The 23741-nt window shown below is 43.0% G+C and overlaps 1 protein-coding gene across 19 annotated transcripts in view; it reads left to right on the top strand.

Moving 5' to 3' along the window:
- Window positions 1-23741, top strand: part of TMEM177 (transmembrane protein 177) — a 39974-nt gene that overhangs the window by 2656 nt on the left and 13577 nt on the right. For 10 of the 19 annotated variants that reach the window (XR_004307885.1, XR_004307880.1, XR_004307882.1 and 7 more), the window contains exons 1-3: window positions 10370-10559; window positions 12062-12308; window positions 12775-14048. The exons of 1 other annotated variant lie outside the window; for it this stretch is intronic. Coding sequence is in view for 1 of the 18 variants with exons in the window: in XM_032445717.1 (XP_032301608.1) it covers window positions 12789-13721 (933 nt within the window). In the remaining 17 variants the exon portion in view is untranslated. Of the gene's footprint in view, window positions 1-4238; window positions 4417-10184; window positions 10560-12061; window positions 12309-12774; window positions 15009-23741 lie in introns of those variants that run through there. 8 more of the 19 variants (XR_004307893.1, XR_004307890.1, XR_004307881.1 and 5 more) reach the window with 7 other exon arrangements.

Here is a 23741-nt window from a genome sequence, read left to right as displayed (position 1 = left end):
ACCTCCTTCTCCTCCCAGTCCCACCACTACCAGAGCCATCATCCAAATTGAAATCCACACAGCTGGAGGGAAGGATGGGGTGAGTGACGTCTATATGGAAACATTAATGTGTCTGTGGCTTTATCAGTCCAACTTCAACACCGCTATGCTGATGAACTTCAGCACTTGAGGAGGTATCCTTGTATGCTGACTATATTCTTCTGTTTTTCCACCAGTTACCAAGGGGACCAGAGTTGAATGCATCCCTTCCTCTGGGTGTTTCCCTGCTTTCCTCTCACTTGAGAGCAATGGCAACAGTCCTTTCCTCTATTCCTATCCCACATACACGTGCTATGGGCCTTTTGGGACCTATTCTTTAACGAGCAAGTGCATTTTGAGTGATGCCTATACACATCAGCACTTCACACTTCCTCCCCACCCTGCCTCCCATGCATTACTTATCTCTGGTTGGTAATCCACCATTGCTTTGACATCTGGCAGCACAACTGAAACAGAATCTCACTCACCAGGGCTGCAGTGCAAGCATATCTGTGTTTCCTTACTGCTTTGTCACCTCATCCTGTTTCACAACAGAAAGTTCACAGTACCCCCCATGGCAGGGCTCTTCTGCTGCTAAGGGTGTGATTGCATTCTGAGATTTCTCCAGCAGTAAAGCCAGTGTGTGAGGTTTGCTTGAGTTAAGCCCCCATGTATGGCTGGTTCAGCCCTTTCAGGTGTGCTAATTTAGTTATGCCTGTGACTGTGCCCTCAAACTTCTTTGAAGTGGATTGGCTGCGAGAGAAGCCTCAATACAGCATGTCACATACATCCAAATACTCTTGCCGAACATAGAGAAGTATCTTTTACTGCATGCTGTATAATATTAATGGGTAGCTTGCCTGGCATTCTATCTGCAGCTCATACTTTGGATTTCTCTTTCCCTCTTTGTATCCAAGTGCTGCAGGAACAAACCAGCTTTCTGTAACCTTACAGTCACTCCTTCATTTATGAAGCAGCCACCAACACATCTCTCAGATCTGCCTGCAGCATCCAAGGAAAAATCAATTCCAGACACACTGTATCCATTTCAACACTTTGTAGGAGCTGGCAGAGTTCAGATCTCTTAGCTCTGTATGTCTTGAATCAAATTCTTCTTTGTTTTGCGTGGATACAAATGCAGAACAATCCTCCTAACTTGGAGGGAGTTTAATTCAAGTGTGCATCTGTCTAAAGAAATTGTGTTGCTCCCAATTCATGTACTTCTTCTAAGGGGCAGATGTGACTGCTTGCTTAAAGAGGCCAAATTTTGAGCTTTTTAATAATCACAGGCTAACTTTACCCCAGTCCTGCATTCTCCAAGGGAATCACAGTTTAGCAAGGACTTAATCTTGTTCCTGATCATGTCAGTAAAAAAGTTCCCATTGATTTAAATTCCAGCATGAGTGATCCTAAAATATGAGTCAGAATTGCACAGTGCAGCCTCCACTGGGTCAAGCTTGAAGGGTCTCTCTTTAACCACAATCCAGTATGTGCTCGCATGACTTCTTTGCATGCAAAAATATCCTGACTCGTTCCTTCCTTAACCAAGCTCCTACTGCAGCATTGTAAATATTATCCAGGGAATTTGATTTATCTTTTTCCCCCATCACACCGTCACTTTTTGCCTTCCTTCTCTTCACTGTCTTGTACTCTGCAAGTCCCCACACTTTACCCTGTGCCTTTACAGAGACAGAAGAAACAATAAACTTTCATTTCCCTCTACAAACATTATGAAACTGCTTAATTATTAAAATGTCTCTGTTGTTTCACTGAAGGGAAAAAGTCAAACCCCGTGTGTTCTAATTATTTGTTTTTTTTCTCAGTTTCCTTGGCATGGGGTTTTACCGTTGTGTTGTTTTTTTTAATCTAAGCCTACACAAACATTTCTTGAGACTCAGCGTTCAGAAAGTTCCTGGTGAATGAAACTGGGTGAGGCTCGCAAGCTCGAATCTTTCAGTGGAGACACGATGAGGGCAGGTGATCTCATTTTATGGGAACGTCTTCACAGGACATCTCCTATGAAACTTTGGGACTGGAAGCATGCAGGCTGCCATCTAAAACCCAGGAGTTATGCTCAAAAACTTGAGTTTGTAGCTGAGCTATAAGAAATATGTTGCAGAAAGCATTTTCTAATCAAGTCTTGGCTCGTGCTGTAATGACCTGTGGTTCACCAGGTTTTTGTGGTTGCCAGGCCCTAGCTGGGCTCCCTACATGCAGAGGCTGTGCATGCAGAGCTGTTTCCTCACACCTCCCCACAAGCACGTCATCCTCCAGTGATGCAGGATATCAGCCCCTGGGGCAGCATCCTTCTGCTAAAGAGCGCAGGCTATTACACCCCACTCTAAACCACTTCTGCCCCATGCTGGGAGCTACCCCCAGAAGCTTCTGGCAGGAGAGGGATGTGGTCATTGAAATCCAGACATATGGTCTGCTTGGAGAAAGAGAGAAAATTTGCCTGCAAACAGCTTTTAGCTCAATGTCTTCAAAGTGTGCCTGTCCTTTGTGAGGACTGTGCTGGGGGAGATGAAGCAGAGGATTAACAAGGTGGATCTTTAATGCTTCATTGACTTGAGGATTTGTTAAAGCTGAGTCAGTAAACTCGATTAGCTGGTGAGATGTTCAGGTAGCATTCATTTTGGGTTTGAGATAGGCTGCTAAAGAAATGCTGGGTATGCTTCTGCTCCTCGGCTGGGGCTGTAAATTGAGTTTCATGCATGTGGGACATGGCATGAACAAGTTGCTAAAGCATGAGGAAAGCTCCCATTGCTAAGTGGGGTGAGATGGGCTTTTCTCTAAGCTATTCCTCTGTGCTAGTCACATCCTTGGAGGCTAGAACTGCAGTAGCAGGACTGCTGGCAGAAGTCAGATGGTTACATTCACAGTGGGCACCTTGCTGTGGTAGTTTGCAGAAGGACTTTCTGTACCCAGAATGTTTTTGAGATAATGATTAAGCTTTCAGTTACATGAAGTTCAGTCACACAAAGCACACATAACAGCATGGTGTGGTGATCTCTGAGAGGGAACATCACACTCTCTGCTTCAGAATTTGTCCTTACAATGTTCAGTTCCTCCAGACAGGAAGAACTGCAGGCTCCTATCTGGGCTTAGTACTCATAATTACAAAAGGTGCTTCAAAGTGGGTACAAAGTGGTTGCCTGCACTCAGCCGTTTAGCCGTGCTGTGCTAGCAAGGTACTGTAACACAACAGCAGGATGGTGAATGGAGGAACTTTTTTCACTTTTGACTTGTTAACCAGATAATCACAGAAGGCTGAGGTTGGAAGGGACCTCTGGATGCCGTGGGTCTGATTCCTCTGCTCAAGCAGCTAAATTCAGTTATTTGTACAAAGGTGTTTAGTCAGAACGTGGTGATGTTTTGTTTTACTAAACCAAGAGGCCATTTTTAGGATCTGCCATAACTATTTCAGTATTTTACCAGTGGCTGTATGAAACTTCTGATGATGACTACCTGAGCAGAGTGTAAAATCAGAAGAATCTCCTGCAACTGATTCACCATCTGTCAAATAGAGATGTTTTGCATATGTATGGGAAATTGGTAATCACAGCCTGAACCTCTGATTAATCAGCTGAGGCGAGTGTTGGGTCAGCTGTGGGAGCACAGGTGAGAGTAATTTAGCTGTGCTCCCAGAAGGGATGGAGCTCGAGTCCACCTCCTCTAGACCTCATTTAAGGGCTGACCACCACTAAGGCAGCATCTCTTGGAGATTGATCCTTAGTGGAGATTGCTTCAGCATTTCCCAGTGAAGGCATCTGTATTGGTGAGTCTTTCCTTGTAAATACCCTTTTGAATATCTGTTATCATCTTTGTATCGTTCCACCTTACAGCATAAAATCTGGAGGGATCCAGAGCTGTGAAGTACTGACTTACGGTGAACTGGAGGTCTTAGTTAAGCAGAAAATTTCTGGATTAGCACAAAGCTTCTGAAAACAGAGTATGTGAACATGGCTCTCTACTCTGACATTTTTCCACAACAGTTCCTGGAGGAAAATACAGTTTGTGAAGCACTGAGTCTGCAAATAAGATGAGATGTGTTGTGTCATCTGTGCAGTCAAGAATAGGGTCACTCCTTACATAATACTGCAGGCTGCTCTTATAGAAATATGTGACACTCCTTGATCAAAATGGTTCAGGTTCTGCTTTTTGGGTCTTGCTGTTTTGCAGATATCAGAGGATGAAAGAGGAGTGGAATACGTGTTTTATTGCACACTACAGAGAAACTCTCTGCAGTCATACAACCAAGTTTGAAGTTAAATTCAAATGGAAAACAATTTGAATAGAGAAAATTTAAACATTATGAAGGTAACACTTCCCAGACAAAGCTGCTGAAGATAAAGATATCCTCATCATCCTTGGGAGCAGAGAGGCTCTGGGGAAAGGGTGAGTGGAAAGGGGTGAAGAAAGGTCTGTTCTGCAGCTCTTCCCAGGGAGTTTGACCAGACACAGCTCTGGGATGAGAAATGTCCAGGGACAGAATCACAGAATTACCTGGGTTGGAAGGGACCTCAAGGATCATGTAGTTCCAACCCCCCTGCCTAGCAGGGCCACCAAACATACACATTTACTAGATCAGGTTGCCCAGGGCCCCGTCCAACCTGGTCTTGAACACCTCCAAGGACGGGGCATCCACAACCTCACTGGGCAGCCTGTTCCAGGACCTAACTACTCTTCTAGTAAAGAACTTACCCCTAACATCCAAGCTAAGATGCCCTAAGACAGAGCCCTGAACTCATGTAGCTGCTGTACAAAACCCCTTGCTGCTGTAAAGAAGTGTTAGGACTCCTCAGGGCTGCTCTCCAGGAGTTCATCTTCCAGTCTGTACTCATATTGCCTCAGCCCAAGTGCCACACCGTACACTTGGCCTTATAAAACCTCATTAGATTCTTGTATACCTGCTTCTTGAGCATGTCCAGGTCCTTCTGGAGGGCATCCCTGCCTTCCATTGTGCCAACTGCACCCCTCAGTTTGATGTCATCAGACATCAGGAACCAGACAGCACATGCAATAGTACACGCAATTCCAGTGAGGAAAAGATTTTGAAATGAAATTGCTCTATGTATTGTTTATCCAGAGTTGATTATGTCAACACAAATGTACTTTGTTGTGTTTTTTTTTTTCTCCACTGCTTTTCAAGAATCTCCTCTAATTAGGACAGCCTGAGATAGCATTTAACAGCACCTAACAGCTGATCAACCCTGATGATCACTGCCAATTAAAAGTGATTAGACAGGGCAGGAAACCTGAGATTTTGCCTTATTTACTTGAGCTGTTTTATTCTTTTTATCTCTGATCCAAAGCCAACTTAGAGTCAAAGAAATATTCCCATTTCTTTTAGGCTTTTGTTCAACACCTTTGCCATTAATTGTCAGTCACTGCTTGACTGCTTGTATGTGTAATCAAAACAAACCTTGCAACTGGATGCTAAATAGTATTAGTGGGCAGTGGGGACTCAGCAAGCTTTCAGGCAAGAGAATGAAGCTCTTTAGATTGCTCCTGAGGTGGCGTAAAGGCTGTGCTCAGCTGCTGCTGTCAGTTGGAAAGTTTTTTGGCCATTTTAGCCAGGTTTTGTTACACCTATTTACAAATAGATGAACTCCTACAAAATTGGTTGCTCTATTTTTTCCCACTCTTTCTGTGTAACTTGAAAGGTCCTGTTTGTACCTTCCGCAGTTATTAATGATAGGAAAACACATCTGCAGTGAATCTTGGAAAGTCACAGTGTTGGTGAAGTCTTCTCACTGCAGAGCAGTGCCTGGTGACTCCCTGGCCTGACTGACTTAGTGAAATATCCCCAGTTTTTCCTTCCTGTCAAGTATTGTTGATTTTGGACTAGGGGTATCAGGAAGGGTAATTATTATAAAGACTAGATAATTATGATTAACTTTGTAATAGGCATTACCTATAAGAAATGGCATCCTTCCCTTCCAAAGATGGACTGCTCCTAACTCTGAAGGGAAATGGCACTAATTACCTGTATTGTGAAGATATGTGACATTCTAATTCACTACAGGTACCTCCCATTCACTACAGCTAGCTAATTGTAAAACCAGAGTTCTTGAATATAAAGATTCTATCTGCTATAAACAATGTGCAATTGTCCTGGATACAGCAAGTATGGCTCGTGTGCACCGGCAGGAAATCCCAGGCTAGACAATCAACTTATGTTTCTGAGTTTTGCTCTGATTTTGCCAAATGGTATCACGATGATGTCTGTGACGTGACTAGAGCCTAATGCCTTTTAAAATACAATATGGTATAGCATCTGTCTGCACAATGTGGATAGATCTGTAGCAGTTTTAAATAGCAACAGTCTATTTGCAAGACCGTGGAGTTCAGCATGAATTGGTTTGCCCAGATTCTGCAAGTGTCTTTCCTTCTCATCTCTCTGCTGCCAGTATCCAAATTTTCCATCAGCGTCCATGTTTACCTGGATCCGTGTCTGGTAGCTGCAGCAGAAACTGCAATGTACATTCAGATCAGTGGTTGTTTTTTATTTGTGATTACATTTAAGTTGTCTGGTTACACAGAACGCTTTATCATCAACCTTCCTACTTCTGGTAAATACAGTCAGGGCTGAAGGAGCTGGTATGTTCGGTCCCAGAATCTGAAAATGCAGAAGCTAAGCAATAAAAACATGATTATATGCATGTTTCCCCTTCCCACAGAGAGTCTTCCTGAGTTTTAAGTAGATCTAAACCAGCAGAGGAATACTTCCAAATATAATGCCAACAGTGTTTGAGAGGAAACAGCTCAGTGCCATGGGTCATGTAGCTGGCCCAGTGCCTCACAGCCACCTTGCTGCCTTCTGAAACAGCTTTTGATCCCCAACCAATTCCAAGCTGTTGTATGGAAGAAAAAAAATCTCTTCCCAGCCTCTCTGAAGACTTGTTGATGTTCTTTGATCTATGTACCTGCTCATCTCAATTACTCCATCATGTTTTCGCTCATTCTTGAATACAGGAGTCTGAAGGCTTCATGTGAGACCAGGAATGTGATTCTCTATTCCCCACACTTGTGTTTCTCTCTGCTACACATCGCTGCTCCTGAGAAGGTCATACAAGCTACATATTTATTTCTAAGGAATGAGATAAGGAGTTGGAAATAGATCATCTTTTTCTACAGGAAAGGCTTAACAAGGAGACAGGGAATTTTTTGTCCTACTGCTTTTTGCATGTGGCTTTGATTACCAGCATGAGACTGGCAGAGCTTTCAGCATTTCTGCCAGACCCTGATGAAAGGGAAAATATGGGTTCTAACCTGTGCTATCTGAGCACGCAGCAAAATCCTTGAGTACAGAGGTCTTGAGTACTCCTGTCTCCCACATCAGCCAGACAGAATGAATGCTAAGTTTACCTCATCACTTCAAAGTTATGAGTTTTGTTTATTTCTAGGTTAAGTTCAGTTATGAGCTTGCGCTAGATCATTTGGGATTTAACTGTAAAAGGAACAGGGGGGGTGGGATATGCAAAGGCATATCATCAGTATAGGCTGATATTTTCCCTCTTCACCAACTGAAATTGCTGAGGTCTGCAGAAGAACTGAAACTGCTGAGATCTTTGCAGCTGCACCTTTGTGCTTCTGCTCAATCCTTTGTATGCTTCAATCCCACCATCACTTTGCTGCTTATTAGCTACAACATGGAGATGCGCAGCTTGCTCAGACAGACAGACTGGAAAGCCATTTTGCTACAAGCTTTTCTTTCCCACTACTAAAGTAAGATGGCCACATAACTATGAAGTCTTGACCTCAAGGTCAAGAACCTTTACATTCACTTAATATATTAGTCTTCACTGCACTCTCTGCTGCCTTTTAACTGGAAGTAATTCCAGCATGCATTATCGTAAGTCACCCCAACACAGGTACTGTCTGCATACTTCTTTTGTTTAAGGGCCTTGCACTGCACCTCATGTGCCCCCCAAACCATTGCCAAAGTACCGCACTCATGACATGGAAAGGCAGGCCAAGTAGCTGCATAAAAAAACAAGCTGTCATATCACACCCTTCCTCCACGACAAGATCTTCCCCAGATCTTCTACCACATCTCAATGCAGGAACTTCTTGTGCTCTAATGTTTCCTGTGTTATTCATCAAATAACTTCTCCGTCTTCCTCCTTAATTTGACAAACAATTCTGTAGAATCCCCTCATGCCCACACTGCCCAGTCCCAAAGCTGCTTCTGTAAATAAGTAGCAGATGATCCGTGCTCTGCAAACTCTATCATCTCTCTCCTTCTGCTGTTGATGTTATTCTACTGTCACACTTGCACTACATTTCCCTGGTCCCACAATCCTGCAGCGTGTGCTCCATCTGACAACACCCACAGAAACTGAATTACAGGAAGAAGTGTTTGTGACACACCACACTGCATGAAGCTGGGCAAGCATTGCACAGCTCTTCGTGTTGCTCCCATTACAGTTTGTCTGGAGGCTGGATGATCCCAGCACTTGTATAAGAAGACACATAAACAGACTCCAGAGGGGAATAAGGGATTATGGGAAGAAATATCTCTTTCATATCTGTGGATTCACTGACTGGCTGTTTCCTACTTTGAAGATCACATAAGCAAAAGAGACCGTGAGAGCACACATGCATTAAGAGATACTGAAGTCAGTGGTTTTCAGTTCTTTACTTAAACAAAAAAATCAACCTTTTTGCTAATGCAGCAATAGGGCTTTACTCACAAAACTGTATATTAGAGAGGCAGGTAATGACAAGAGTCTACATTTCTTCTGGTAAACCTTCAGACAGATGCAGTCTGTGAATGAGGATCTTAGAACACGTCCTGTAGCACCACCTAGCAGGCTAATTTAAAAGCGGCCTGTATCCCTTACTCCCCGACTGTAATGAGGTGCTTACACAACAGATATAGGCTGCACTCCATTCTTTCATCTTCCATTCATAAAACCAGAATTATGTCAGCCAGTAAAGCTGGGATCTCTACTCTCCATAATCGTGTTTATGATAAAGCATTTATAAGAACCTACACTATGAATGCAAACTGAACCAACATCTTGAGTATTTGCATAAGAAACCATTGGCCTCCAAACATCTTCAGAAGGCAAAGGCACCTTTCAGAAAGTACAAATCAAGCCAAACATTTATCCAAATTCTCCACTAGAGTAAGTGAGCCTTAGCAACTAGCAGGCTTTCCAAATGCATCATCAGCGTTTCTTAATGAGTGTGGAGAACAGTCCAAAGTAGTCCTTCATCATCTGCACTTTTCCCTTGTGCTTCTGCATGGAAGATGAGTGTCAGCACCTATTTGCAGACAGTAAGTTTTGGCAGAATTGGAATTACACACTGAGACTGCAGACCCGTGGCTATTAAAGTTCTCTATAGCTGATAAAGGGGAAGATGAAGATCTACTCTCTTTTTTTTTTCTGGCTGCCTCCCACCTTATTAGAACCTTGGCACCTTTCAGACTTTTCCATGGTCCCATTCAAGTTAGTTACTAGTAGAAAATGATTGTGGCTGCTTTTTCTGATTGTTTGTTTGTTTTCACTATGAGAAGTTTTCTGATGACAGTGAATTAAAAGCAGGTCATGAGAAGGTCCCATGAATGCCAGGTCTGGCAAAAAGTGAGGTTCAGAGGGAGAAAGATGTGGAGAAGGTAAAATCTTTCCTCTGACTTCTCCCTTTGGGTGGCAGCAAACTGCCGATCTGTCCTGTCATTCTGCATAAAACCGTAACCTAGGGCTAGATCACTGAGCAGGAAAAAGATGAGTGATATGTTTATTAGGATACTTTCATAGCTTGTAGCAGAATGTTTCCATTCGAATGAAAGCTCTCCAGTTCACGGTCTCAACCCTTTTATCTAAAGGTAGATCTCAGGCCAACATTCAGAAATGGTCTCTCTTCTGCACTGACCAAACCAGGGGAACTCAGCCCCTCATCCTGATTGTCCACCCTTTGATCACCTTTTTGCCCTCCGTTGTTTCTGCAGTGGAAGGGCTCTATGAGTGGTGTGTAAAGAGGGGATTTAAGCAGGATAAACACATGGAGCTGTAGCACTGAAACGCAAGGACACGTATTAAAATCCCAGTGACATTCACACCGTTTCCCCCCTTGCTGTCACAGCACGCAGCTGACGTTTCTGAGCTGCAAACCTCGGCTGCTCGAAACCTGAAGAATTCTGCATGAAACGGTGACTTCAATGTCTGAAATGACGGGAACGCTCCCCTTGCACAACACCCCCCCGCTCTGCGTGCTGACACGACACAAGGCTCGGGCCGAGCCGGATGAGGCTGGCACAGCTGTCCCCACGCCTGCGGCTCTTCCAGCTGGCACCGCAGCCCTGCGGCAGCTGCTGCGGGTTTCTGGGCACTGGGGGGCGGGGAGGCGGCTCGACCCAGAGCTCGAGGCCAAAGCCGTGCGGTATGGCACACTGTAGAAAGGGAAAACAGCTCCGTTCTAGCTTTAAAACGCTCCGTTAAAAAGACGAACCCCCACCGCCCGCCTCTTCCTCTTCCGCCGTCCGCCCGTCGGAGCTCCGCCTCGGCAGCAGCCGCGGTGCGGGAGCCCCGGTAGGTGCGGGTGCGGGGCGGGGGGAGGCGATGCCGCCCTTTGCGCTGCCGTCGGGGCGAAATGCCGGCCCCAGGGCCCTGCTGGAGCTGGGCACGGAGCGGAGGGGCGGGAGGGAAAGGGAACGGCTTCTCCTCGTGCTCTCTTATGAATTTGTCTGTACGCACACGCAGCAGCAAAGAGTATTTCAGCTCTTGAGGGGGACAGGCCTATAAATCGTGGTGTAGCTTCACCGGAATTTAGTAAATTAAGCCTGAGTTTTCGGGGTATGCTCCGTATGAATCGCCACGTGGCTCCCGCTTGCCTTCCTTGCTACTAAGTTGCACAAAGGTTAAGAATACCATGTGCCTTTGGGCTTGAGGTGTGATGGTACAGACACCGAGCCTGGAGGGCTGGTGCTAACAAGTCCTGAGGGTATTTCTTCCTCTTATCTGTTCGTGGATGCTGACCGTCCTCCGTGGTGTGTTAGAATGCCACCAGTTATTATACTGAGCAATGCAAACGTAGTGAATAGTATACTTAAGTGCATCACTGTTTCTGTTAAGCACTCAGTGTTTGGTGCAGTATAAACATTCAAAGGTTCTTCCTGGGTGAATTTACAGTTTGAAAGGGCTTCAGGGAAGTGAGTTGTAACAACGTATCATTAAAACCCTGCCTTTAATTTAAACCCTTTCTGTGCCCTGTGGTTGTGCCCTGTTGATCGTGGTGGGTGTATCCCGGCACATCACACAGTGCTGGTTTGTGATGTTACAGCCCCCGGTTGTCTGCTCTGCCCTTTGTGGGAGGATATTGTTCAGCCTGGGTGGAAGAGCATATGGCAAAGTTTCAGCTGTTGCGGTTCAAAGCCCAGCAGCACAGCAAAACCCACCTTTGATGGTGCTCTGCAGTAAGGCCTCAGTGGTTCCATCCAAAGAGTTTCCTTCTGCCACCTCAGCTTCCTGTGAGGACAGCTGGAAATAGCGGCATCTGAAACAGCTGCAGCAAGATTCTCCCCAGCTCAAGTGTTAAGGCTCTGAGAGATAAAGCATTGCAAGATGCAGATGGGAATGGGCACCCAAGTGTCACTGAGATCTTTTGGACTTAGGCATCTAATTCATAGAATGGCTTAGGTTGGAAGGGTCCTTGAAAATCATCTAGTTCTATGCCCTTGCTGCAGGTAGGGTTGGATTAATCAGTAATTAATTGTTTATTGTGTTATATCTCCACAGTCATGTCATTTTAGGAGAGGATTCTGTAACTGCAGGGATTTTTTAAGAGATTAGAGCTCTTCCAGGCTCTAACTCATCCTATGGCTTGGTCCATAAAAGGGGCTGATACTCCCCAAGGGAAGCAGGAGCTGGCAGGTTGGAAAGTTTTTGTATTGATCAGCTGATTTGAATAGTCATATTCATAGTCATCTGCCCAGAAACAGTTTCTATCCCAGCTTCAGCCCTGAACTGCGTGAATTATTTGTCAGACAAATTATTTCAGATGCACTTTTTGTGTTTGTTTGTTTGTTTTTAAGGTTGCCACTGAAAGGATGCTGGTGTTTGAGATCAGCTGTTTGCTGAGTAAGGCAGAACCACAACCTGGCAGGTGAAATCAGAAAAGCTAGAAGAAGAACATACTGTTCTTTTTCTTTGCATTTTGAAGTTGATTATCCGTTAGAAGAAACTCCAAAGGCCAGTTCTGTCTCCTGAGATTTTTGAATCAAGATATGATCCCATTTTGGATATTGTAGTTAAGCTCAAGTTACTGAGTTTAGTTCTGAGGTAACTAAATAAAATTCTTGGAGATATGCTGTGGAGGAAGTTAGGGTGGATTCATCTAATTATTGTCTCTCTCTGGTCTGAATATCTGCAGTCCATTGCAATAGCAGAGTGCAGCAGTGGGATTGCTGGCAAGGAGTAGTGCATTGGGTAAATACAGAATGTCTATTGATTGCTGGGGGGAGGAGGAAGCGTGGTGGCTTTATTATTGGCTTTACCACAATGAATTGATTTACTGGAGGAGAAGGAGAAGTTAATTCTTTGTTTCAATTATCCTTTGTTGTTCAGAGGTCCCAAAATTAATGAGTATCGCTTTCTCTGTAGAAGTATTCTGTGTGTTGTTGATGTAAATCAAGGTTTGTTTCATCGGTTACTGTTCTCTGCTGTTTTTTACATTGTTTTTAAAATGCTACAGGGATGTGAGGCCCATTTAAGCACGCTTTAATTCCTGGTTTTGTGTTACAAACAGGTTAGGATTTGACTATGGGAGTGCGGTTCCTGCAGAAGGCATCTGTCTGGTTAAAGAAGCACAAGATGACTCTGTTGGCTACTTCTTGCGTGGGACTGTTTGGCGCTAACCTTTCCTATCATGTATTTCCTGAGCAGACGTTCAAACTGTTGCACGAGTGCTGGTCAGATGGGCAGCCAGCTGAGCTTTCTCAGAAGCTCTGTGCTGTCTTTCAGGATGTCCTTCAAGATACTGCAGTGAATTCCACCAACTACCAAGCTTTTGCAGCTTCTGGCTTCCACCCGGTCAGTGCTGGAATCCCCTGGCTGCCTGCGGGTTCTTTGGTGGGCATCCCTCCTAATTTTGATAGCACCGCTGAGGATAAAAGAGGAATAGTCAACCACGTTGTTGTGATTGGCGGCAGGGAAGTAGACTGGGAAAGCAACGAAGGTGTTGCTTTGAAGGAAGCTCTGACATTTTCACCTGAAGCACAGAAGTTTGCACTTGCCAGAGAAATTGTGTATTTGCAGAACAGCAGCCCGTTAGCAAGTGCAGCTGTAGCTCCAACATGCTTAGCTGGTACGTGTCTCTGTGGGATAGGTATAAAGATAGCTCTGGGTCTGTATTCTGGCCCCAGGATACTTCGCAGCATCTGTAACTTCATAATTGCTGCTGCTGGACTAATCCTCTATTACATTTCTTATGATGCTATGACCTATCACCTGGACTGCAAGGCTGACAGAGATGCAGCTACTGTATCAAAAGACTATGCCAATGGTGGGGTGGAATTTTATGACAAAATCCTGTCCCGCAACAGGATTCTTCGTGCTCTGATGGGCGAAGAAGGGACAAAAATATATGCCCCAAGTGGTAACCTTTTCCCAAGGTACTGGTTCAGACTAAAGTATACCCCGTACACTTACCGAAGAGATTTAATTGTTAATATTTTAAAAGAGCTCCAGGCATAGGAAGGGAGTGCTTGAATTTTAAACTTGTGAATTATGTATTCTCTTTGGAACACTGCTGTGCTGCTTTTTTTTTTTTCCTTCTTCTTTTCTGTGTCTTCATTAGAATTTTGGGGTTTATTTTTGCATATAGTTTGGAAGGAGTTATTGCGCATTCCGCGAATAAAGAATTTTCCCTTAAAATATTAAAGAGTTGCTTCAAAAGTGCTCCGCTCTGTGTGCATCTTAAATCACAAGACCACTGAGGAAGGGAGCTGCTCAGATGCTAATCTGGAGGTTGTGCTGCTCTGCTCCCCCTTGCTGCCAGTTCCAGGCTGGGAAATGGAAAAGGTAAAGTCAAACAGAGTTCATTATCTTTTAAACATGGGTAATTTTGTGCATTTTTGCCATTCCTCCTATGGTACAGCCCTAAGATGTTAAAACGACTGGGAGTCTGTGTTGTGCAGTTACATAAATGCTGAGACACAGTGCTGAAGTTCTTATTCCATGTAAATTCTTGTGGTGCAATCACCATTCTTCAGTAGGTAGACTAGTTATGCTGCCATTTACATGAATACAGCTGGATTATTATCTATCTAAATTTGTTTTCATCAGGATGTCACAGTGGCTGTAGTGAGTATGGGTGTCCCAACAGCAGGAGTGTGAAACCAATATCTGCCATAGGATGGGTGTTTTCTCACAAATGGATCATGCTGTTCAGAAGAGGAATTTCAGTTTGCTTTGATGTGGCTTTTGTTTCATTTTAAAATACAACTTGATTTTTGTCAACTTTTATGTCAAGGATTAAAGACGAGGTCAGAGAAGTAAGTCTATCCGTCACAACAATCAGTTGTCAATGTTTACTCAAAGTATCACTGAGTTCTGTTTTGCTTTGGATCACGTATTGACATGAAGTTGATATACTGACCACTGGGGCACTGGTGTTGCTTTACATTGCTTAAGCTGTATCTCTAAGTTGTTTGGGTTTCTGCTGTGCGATGGGTATTTTTCTGGACTATCTCTGATCACTCATTTGTCCTTGAAGAATCAGGTCATGAGATGCCTCTTAGATTGTTTCTGGCTGTGGGACATAAGTTTATTGTCCTCTTGACCTTTCTGAAAGAGTTTGACAGAATCTCCTGTTCTGTGGAATAAAGAGACTTTACTTTCAGGCTGCAGGTTTTCAAACCTTCAGGCTAAATTTTATTTGTCTTTTCTTCTAGGTAAATCCAATATAAAAGGTCAAGATCAAGGTTTGCTGGTTTAGTAATGTAGTGGCTTGAGGCTGGAATATAATTCCTGTTTTATGTATTCTGTGTGCTCGATTCATCTTCGTGCTACTCCATAAAGTCTGAATTCCATTAAATAACACAGGAGAGAACTTGGCCCACTTGTTTGGCTTAAGGAGTTCCTACTACGTAAAGAGTGCAGAAAGGAAATAGAGGAAATAGAGTCCTTATTTGAGATTTACAGCAGAAGCAATTTGAAGCAAAATTTAGTTTCAAAAATCTACCAGTCCTCACTGCTTTTCATCAAGGTGCCTGCAGCTAGTGCTGTTATTTGACATTCTCAGGCTGTAAAGCCCCAGTAATGCTAATGGATTTTGCAGTTGCGCTCTTTGCATTACTCTTCCATCTGGATTCTCCAAGCAGCTCCAAGTATCCGTAGGTGCTGTGTCAGATTTAGCCTTCTTTAAACTTGCTGTGGCATATTGGTGTCAATGTGGGATTGCAGGCTGGTTGTTCTGAGACATACTCTCTTGCCTTCCTGAGAGATGTGTTTACCAAGGGCTTGCACACCTGGGTCTCTGTATAGTCAGCCTCCTGTTCTAAAATCTAGCCATGAAATCTGGAAGCAGAGCCCCGTCTACAGGCAAGTGTCCAAATCACAACTGCTAATTAAGAGTTCCTGTAATTTTGGGAAGTGTGAATTATCCTGCAAACTCAAGTATATGGCCAAGAAAATACTCACGGGAAGTCTTAGAATATTGCAAAAATAGAAAAATAATGAGGAAAAGCAAGTTTATTTTGTGGCCCAGACTCTGTTTACAGATAATGTCATAGTCTTGAATAGCTCTGAAGCTGAAACTCAAAGGAGTTCATGGAGCACATTGTGGTTGTAACTGGCTTCTCCTAGTGCTCAAGTGAGACAGATGTTGTGCAGGTTTTCATGCAAAAAAACAACAGAAAACGTGAAGCAAAGGGAATTGCTAGGAGGCTGATATGAGAAGTTTCTGCCAAGCAAGTGTAGAAGCCAGAGTGTGAATGAAATAATGAACTCTTATGAAAATGGGTATTGACTGCAAAAATGAGGCTCTCTTTCTGTCTGTGCAGTAAATTGATTAGGGCATGAAGTATGAAGGGGAAATGACCACAATGAGGAGTTAAACTTATATGCAATCGCCTTTAAAGAGAGGTTTCCTTGGCACATTTATTTTGGATATTATCATGAATTTCTAGGTAACTGAAGGGAAAATGGTCTTTGTGACTTAATTTTTATATAAATGTAATGTTTGCTGCTACATAAATCTTTACAGGATAATGCTGCAGGAGATGAGAGCCCTGTGGATGCTTTGATCAGAATTCCCATTGGCGTGGAGAAATGCAGCTTTTCTTTCCCCATCCTAAGAGTGATGATGACTTGTCATCAAGGTGCCTTCAGCTTGTTTAATGGTCAGGAAGGTAAAGCTGTCAGAAGCACAGCAAGACTGAGAGCTGAGCAGTTTTCTTATAGCCAGGCAAGCAGTGGAAATAATCAGATTTAAGGTCAGTTTTGAATTGTCTCCTTCTGTTGCTTACGGGGAGAAGCAGCTTCAGAAGTGGCAGAAGTGAAACCTCCTTGTAGCTTGCATACAAATAACATGGCCCAGGGTATTGCCATGAGGGCTTCAATTGAAGTGCAATATCAATTTAGCCAACAGCACCTCTTATCACTGCAGAGCCCTGTTATCACCTCTTTTCACATTAAAGTGGCTTCCAGAACCTGACAGATTGGATGATGAGTGCTGACTGGAGCCTGCTGCCCTACAGGGTATGCTGGTGGTAGTGGAGATGGGAGCCTGGCTTCTGCTTTGCTGTTTCTGTAGCAGTTGTGAAATATCCACGGTGACAAAATGTGGCTTGGGTGGGTGTTGGGAGTTGGTTGAGAGAACAGGGAGGACATGATGGCTTCAAGGACATAACGACCTTGTGAGAAGGCTTTGTGAGGCAGAGGGGCAGGGACCAGGTGGCGAGGGTCTCGAGTTGTCACGGTGTCAGGGTATTGTTAAACTGTTTAGTTGGGGGTGGAAGGCAGCCAATCATTTGTTGTGCCATGTCTGGGTTATCCAATCATATTATGCCATGACTGCAGTTGGAAGGTATAAAAGGTTGTTCGTGCAATAATAAAGTTGTACTCAGTTGTTAACTCATATTGAGTCGTCTCTGAGCTCCACAATCCTGCTCCCGCAGGTGGGAGTGAATTAAAATGTATTAATCGAGTCATCGCCCTCTGACTGAATCACAGGTAGCTTTCATTAAAGGAACAAATGCAGAGAATCCACCCCAGAGTGAGTATTGCCATGCACAGCAGTTGTAGGCATCACTAAAACAACTGCAGGCATTTCCACTATGTGGAAATGCAACGCCTGCCAAGCAGCAGACACTGAGACAAGTATTTGGGCCACATCCCGCAACTGTTATCTGCTCTTGTTCATTAGAAGCTTCATGGAGCAGGTGTGATTACATTAATAAAAGTGTGATGAAGTTGCAGACAGCCTGCTGCATGTGCGTGCACCATGTTCTTCCTTGATTTCATTCATCTTAGCTGGAAATGGGTCTGAGAAAGGCAGAATGCTCTGGTAAGTAAAGGGATGGTAATTGTAGGAAGGCAAGATCATGGAGATTTCAGGATAAGGGGAATGCTTGCAGAGAAAGAGAGGAGCTGAATTGTTGCTGCTTTATTCTTGGTTCCTTTGCATTTCCCATTGCCCTGCTGCTCTAATTGCCTCTGCTGACTCACTTTGCAAGCTGCTGCAGCTCATTCACATAATTTAGGAACTTATTAAGCTCTCACTTGCTACTTGCACTTTCATTTGCACTACCTGCTTGCTCCCACAGTGCTTGCTAGCCAAAGACCACAGCAGCTTGAACTTCTCTTTTGTTTAATTGGGTTTAGACTTTTTCTTTTTTTTTCAAGGAAAAATGCCTTTAGCTAACTGAAAAGTAAGTAATGTGGTTAAAAACCTTCATATTTTGGCCATGGACAAAAGTAATAACCTTGCTTTTGAATTTTCCATTTAGCATTACTTTTTGAAATATGTATTTCTTGCTTGCAGTCGCTGGCTCCTTGTTCTCCTAGTTCACTTTTGATCTTAGTGCCATTTGGCAATTTTAAGATGCTGCTGTCCTCTCTGAGTCCCTGGGAGGGGACTCATAGATCCCTATTGCTGAAGGTTGCAGGGAACTTCACGTACTGTTGTAGTTGGGTGATTGATCCTGACTTGAGAAACTGGTGTTGTGCTGTTATGTGCTTGTACCGATGTTGCCCAGGTGTGTTGATGTTACAGCTCATGTCAGTTCAGTGCCACGCTGGGTCTGTTGGCCCAAACAGCCTGTGCTACTTTTATTCCCAGCCTGAGAAAAATGGAATTTTGCAAAGTCCCTTTACCACAAATAAAACTGTCAATATTGCTGTATATCATCTGAGACTGAAGCCATAATTTGTGCTATAAAAACTAGAATGTGCCCAGAAGTAAAAACTAGTAAATTACTCCACTATAAATATAAAGAACTGTGGTGACAGTGGAAGTAAAGACTAAACTATAATCTTTTTTACTATTGCAAAGCTCAGTTCATTCTTGAACAGAAAATGAATTACAACGAAACACGCTTTGTTTCTCAGGGGAGACTGAAAATTAAGATCAAGCTGCACTGTAAATAACGATGCCAACTTCTATACTTTTTTTCCTCAATTTCCTGACTAGACTACAGGCACCTATAAATATTTTAGAAAACAGAGCAGAGTTACTCTGTAGGAAGTTTTCCTTGTAAGATCTTTTCTCAAATGGGATGAGCTCCTCTGCCTCAGTGGCTGTGTTATAAAAGCGTGTTATATAATTCTCTGTAGATACCAATAGACAGATGTATTTATGGGTTTTGGAAACTTCATGTAATTTAAGCATGAAACTTGAAGTGTGTTTTGTAGTTCCTCATTAATAATAGTTGAGAATTATGCTCATCTAAAGCAGCATGCATAAATTCTTAATGTTCAGACATTCATTATATGCCTATGATGGTTAGAAGTTGCTATAGGAAAATAAAAGCCAGTGCTCCCAAAAGTTTATGTATATATACATATTTTCTTTATAACAATATGGAAAATTGTGTTCATCCTCTAACCTCTGGTTTCTAATTCTTCCTCTTAATCTATAGAAGCAGTTCTGAGTATTGAAAAAGTCGAATCAGAAATGAGACAAACATTTAATCGATACACTTTTCACTGAGCACACTGTCACCCTATAATAGGAAATGCTGAAGCCATCATTTTATAGTGGCTATAAATCCAGAGAGTTTTTTGTAATCACAGATTATTGATCTTAACAGTGTTCTCTTGCATCGTGTGCAAAGCTGGCTCTGGCATAGCTGTGGGTAGGTAGATGAACACAGTGTGTGCACGTTGGCTTTAAGACTTCAAAGCAGGTGAAAAGGCAAGTTTGTTTTTCCTTACCTTCCTGCACAGGACATGATTTGTGTTGCGAATCTGAACAGAACAAAAAATGACAATAGTACTTTATGGGATTTTCCATGTATTTGAGATTCCTTTATGTGAGTATAAAAAGAAAAATCTTAGCTGAAACTTCAGAATGGATGGATCACAAAAGGTAAATTTTCTTCTGGAGTCATGGGATGACTGAGTCTTTTATTAGGGGAAGAAAGAAAAGCACAAGTGTGATACCATGTTTGGAACAGGCAGTTCAGTTGGAACACGCACTTACTGCTCCTTGACCCAGATACAGAAGTGCTTGTACTGTAGAAGTGTTACATGGAAAGCGCAGAGGTAAGTTTTCCTGAAGTGAGAAGTTCCCAAATTACATCATGGTTGTCTTTGAAGTCTCTTTTATTCTGGAAATGGAAACAGGACTGATGCAGCTTTGAATCCTGCAGAACGCTCTGTGTGTGTTGTGGGAATAGATGTGTCAAAATTCTTTCCCCTTGCACTGAGCATTTTCATCTTGAATTTTCATAGCTGACATCTGGTATGAAAGAGTTGGTGCTTACCTGGTATTTTGTGGGTATCAGAAGTTGTCTGGATTCAGCTGAAACTGGGAGTGAAAAGTCTCGGAGGGGAAAAAAACAAATAGATCTACAGCACTGTCATGCTGCTTTTATTCTTGCTGACTTTCACCTTAAGTGGTATAAAATGAGTTTATATTGATGGCACTAATAGTGGCATTGATGTAAAACCAATCATGGCTATGTGGTGCTACAAACCAGTGATTGCCAATCAGTGGGCATCACCCAAGCAGTCTGTTAGGTATGCAGCTCCAGTGAGCTTCTGCTGGACACTGGAGGGGTTTGGTTGGTCTGCCTGTCTGCTTTGAGCAGCCCAAAGCTGTGTGACGAGGATCAAACACATCTCAAAGGGCTACTGGGATGTTCCTTCAGCACATGGCGGGAGGATGTCACATTGTGCTCATGGTGTGCTATCGTGTATGTCAAGGTGGTTGAAGACTTATGTTAAATCATCTCTTCAGGTTTATGATTTGTAGTTTTCAACTGTGAACTCAGTGAGATTAGTTAGAGAATGGTGGTGTAGGCAAGGATGAGAATCTCCACCTTGTGTTGTAGTGTGAAGGAAGTGCAGGAACTGTGGGGCTGGAAGGGAAAGACATGAAGAATACTGAGATGGGTTCCTGTATGGGGGGGAGCCTGGGCTGTATGTGTCATGCAGTCCAAGGAACATTTGCATCATATGTTCATTAGATCTAATGTGGAAAATATCCTTGCAAAGGAAGAGACTGAAACCAAGTAATCTCCTGAAGAGAATGACCTGACGTATAGTAGTAACTGGCTGCTATTTGGACAGGTTATTTTCTTCAGTGTGGAACAGTGTTCCTTCTACTTGCTTTTCAAGTCTTAGTTGTTTTTTTTTAATGTTGGCTTCCTAGAAAAGAAAAAAAACAAAACCACTTTTATTGCTAGTAAAAGAACCTAAAGAGGGCAAAGAGACTGCTACATGTTTCCTTATGATCCAAAAAAGTCTTTCCAAGGACTGTAGCATAGAAGCATTATCACTTTATGTGTCTTGTATGATTTTCCATCTTTATAATTTTGTTAGCACTTTGCAACTTCCTTTAAGTTTGGCTCTCTCCATGTTACCACAGAACACGCAATATACGTTTTCAACTACAAAGAGAGGCTTCCTGAAAACTGATGTGTAAAGCAAAGATCGTGTTGTCGCTGCTTTATTTGCTGTCACTTGTAGCTCCTGAATGGCTTAACAGGCTGCCAGCTATAAGCCAGAGATTCGCTAGTTTAGGAAGCAGCCTGTTCTGTTCAATATCCCTGTGAGTAACTTAGTAAATGCAGCATTTTCTCCATGCCTCTTTGCTGCTGCTAATAGATGATTTTGTGGGCCAAAGAGCGTTGATCTGTAAGGCAGAGAGCATCCTACATAAAAGCCTTAGTGTCAGACGTGAACTTTCTGTACCTCTTGGCAGGCTGTCACACAAGCATTGGCAGCAAATCGTGGTGAGTGTATGTGCTTGAGTGGTTCCTGCTTAGTGGGGGACTGCTTGATGTTCTCTCAGAAAGATAACTTTTTTTTCAGGAATTCAGTGAAGTACACAGGTTTGGAGGACATGGTTGCATTTTGTGGAATTAGCCAACTGTGTTATTCACAGTCTGGGACTTTGTGGTCCAGCTAGCATTATGTCTGCTGTTCATAGTCCTTGTTGGCTTGCAGAGTGCCAGGGCCATGCTGGTAGGAAAACCAGTGTAGCCAAAGGGCTTTATAAGTGGGAGTCTGACTGAGGAAAAGGGCGGCTGACCCAAGAGTGCTATTAGCTCTTATAGCAGAATGAAGTCTCCACACTGCCACAAATATGATTTAGTTACCACAAAAGGATGGCATGTCATTTGAGTCAGTTGGTTTTGGCTAGATTGGAGACCTGGCTTTGCTTACAGTCTGGTGTAAGGTGTATGCTGCAGGTATTTCATCAGCTGGGATGCTTTCTTTGGTACAATGAACTCTGGCCCTTTAGCAACATTCTGTTTCTCCAGGAAGAATTGAATCACCCTTTGGTAGTAAACACAATTTTTGCTTGCGCCAAATCTGCCACTCAAGAAAATAGTGGCAGAGAACTGAGTATAGATCCAAGGTTTCTAATACCTGTCCCTGTTGAGAGGATAAGTTCGCAGAGGTGCTCTGTTTTGTGCCAAGTGGCGTCCATTTACAGAGAATCCCCTTTAAGCCAATTTTATCTCCTTTGCAGCATCCCTCCATCCTCCTGCGTGGCTTCAAACAGGAACATTTGTAATTTTCATCTACATTGCCAGTTGAGGGTTAATGCTATCAGCATTATGGCATTCCCATGGCAGGAAGATCCAACCCTGATTTGGTGCTGAAATACAAAATTCAGTCCCTCTGGCTCAAAAGTCGCCTTCAAGTCGAGTCTTCCTTATTCCCCTTCTACTTTATACATACAGGGACAGAAGAAATGCTATGATTATAGCTTATGGAGGTACTGCCCCAAGAATCTCACAGAAAAAAATGTGCCTCACTGTAGAGATACCAGGAAGAGGCTTAAGCAATTAGAGAAAAATAAATAGATCTTGATCTATTGAAGCAGATTTGTTATGTCATTGCTGAAGGTGTTGTCTCCAGAAGTTAAGAGTGTTTGCAGCTTCTCTGCTCTTTCAGCATCACTTTGGGTGTTTCTTGTCTAGAATCTCTTATTTTTAATCTGAATGGACACAGTCTCCTCTGGTAGTTTCAGGTGGTAATATTATTTGTCATTTCTTAGGCTCTGGTGTTGTGAAGTGACCATTAAGAATTGTCTGCTGTTGATATAAAGGTATCTTATTTTTAATGATAACAAAGTGGTTTCTGTCTTTGGTAGGGTGTAGGCTCCTGTCCTTGTCACTGGGAAGATAATGAGAGGTTATCAGATGAAAGGTCCCAGGGTGGCTGGTTTTATCAGATGTAATTGTTATTGAAGTTACACAAGAGATGCCATACATTTCTGTCAAAACTGATTTTGAACCACATGTTTACAAGAGAATCCTTGTCAGTATGTTTAGAATGAAGTTTGCTTCCATGTGCACTTTCCATGCTGGAAATTCTCTCCCTCAGCCCATCTTGAAATTCAAAGGCTGAAGTTTTAAATCTGTTTTTATTTACTGACCTGAAGTTGCATGGCATATCTGCACCCCTTCAATCAGGAACCTGGGAGGGTCCAGTGAGAGCTACCAAAATGATCAGAGTCCTGAGCACAGAACCCATATGTAGAAGCGTGAGGAGTTGGACTTAGTTGGAGAAGAGTTGGGGTTAAGCTGATGTGGCAAAATGAAAAGTTGAGGGTCTGGTGTTGGATCTCACTTAGAGCAGTTGTGCCAAGCTGATACTAATTGCCAAATAGTGCTGCTAATATATTCAGAGCAAAAATTGGGTCATATATAAGTCATTATTGCGGGTGAATTCCACCTTTCAGTTCTGCAGTAACTTTTCATATATTCCTTTGTGGTGATTTTCATGGGCCGACCCACCCTCTAGTTTTGTCACACTTTTCCAAGGTATTTCTGTGGTCCACTGACACATCCCATCTACAGAATTGTGCCTTTCACTACACTCATTACTTACTTATAAATTAATTTAACAAATCAGGTTGGTCTTAGTATGATACAAACAACTATATGTGAGAAAGAAAAATGACCAAATATTTCTATTCTTTGTTTTCTGTCTCTGAGCCAGCTTCCTATTGACTGGTATCCCCTGGCTACTTAGTACTAAAAGAAGCTTTTTGCTACTAGTGTATCAATTTCCATTGAAACAGAGTTGTTCGCT

Source organism: Coturnix japonica, chromosome 7 (assembly GCF_001577835.2).
Source record: "Coturnix japonica isolate 7356 chromosome 7, Coturnix japonica 2.1, whole genome shotgun sequence".
Classification (NCBI taxonomy): Eukaryota; Metazoa; Chordata; class Aves; order Galliformes; family Phasianidae; genus Coturnix; species Coturnix japonica.
The sequence above is the reverse complement of the archived record's forward strand: the minus strand, read 5'-3'. Positions and strand labels throughout refer to the sequence as shown.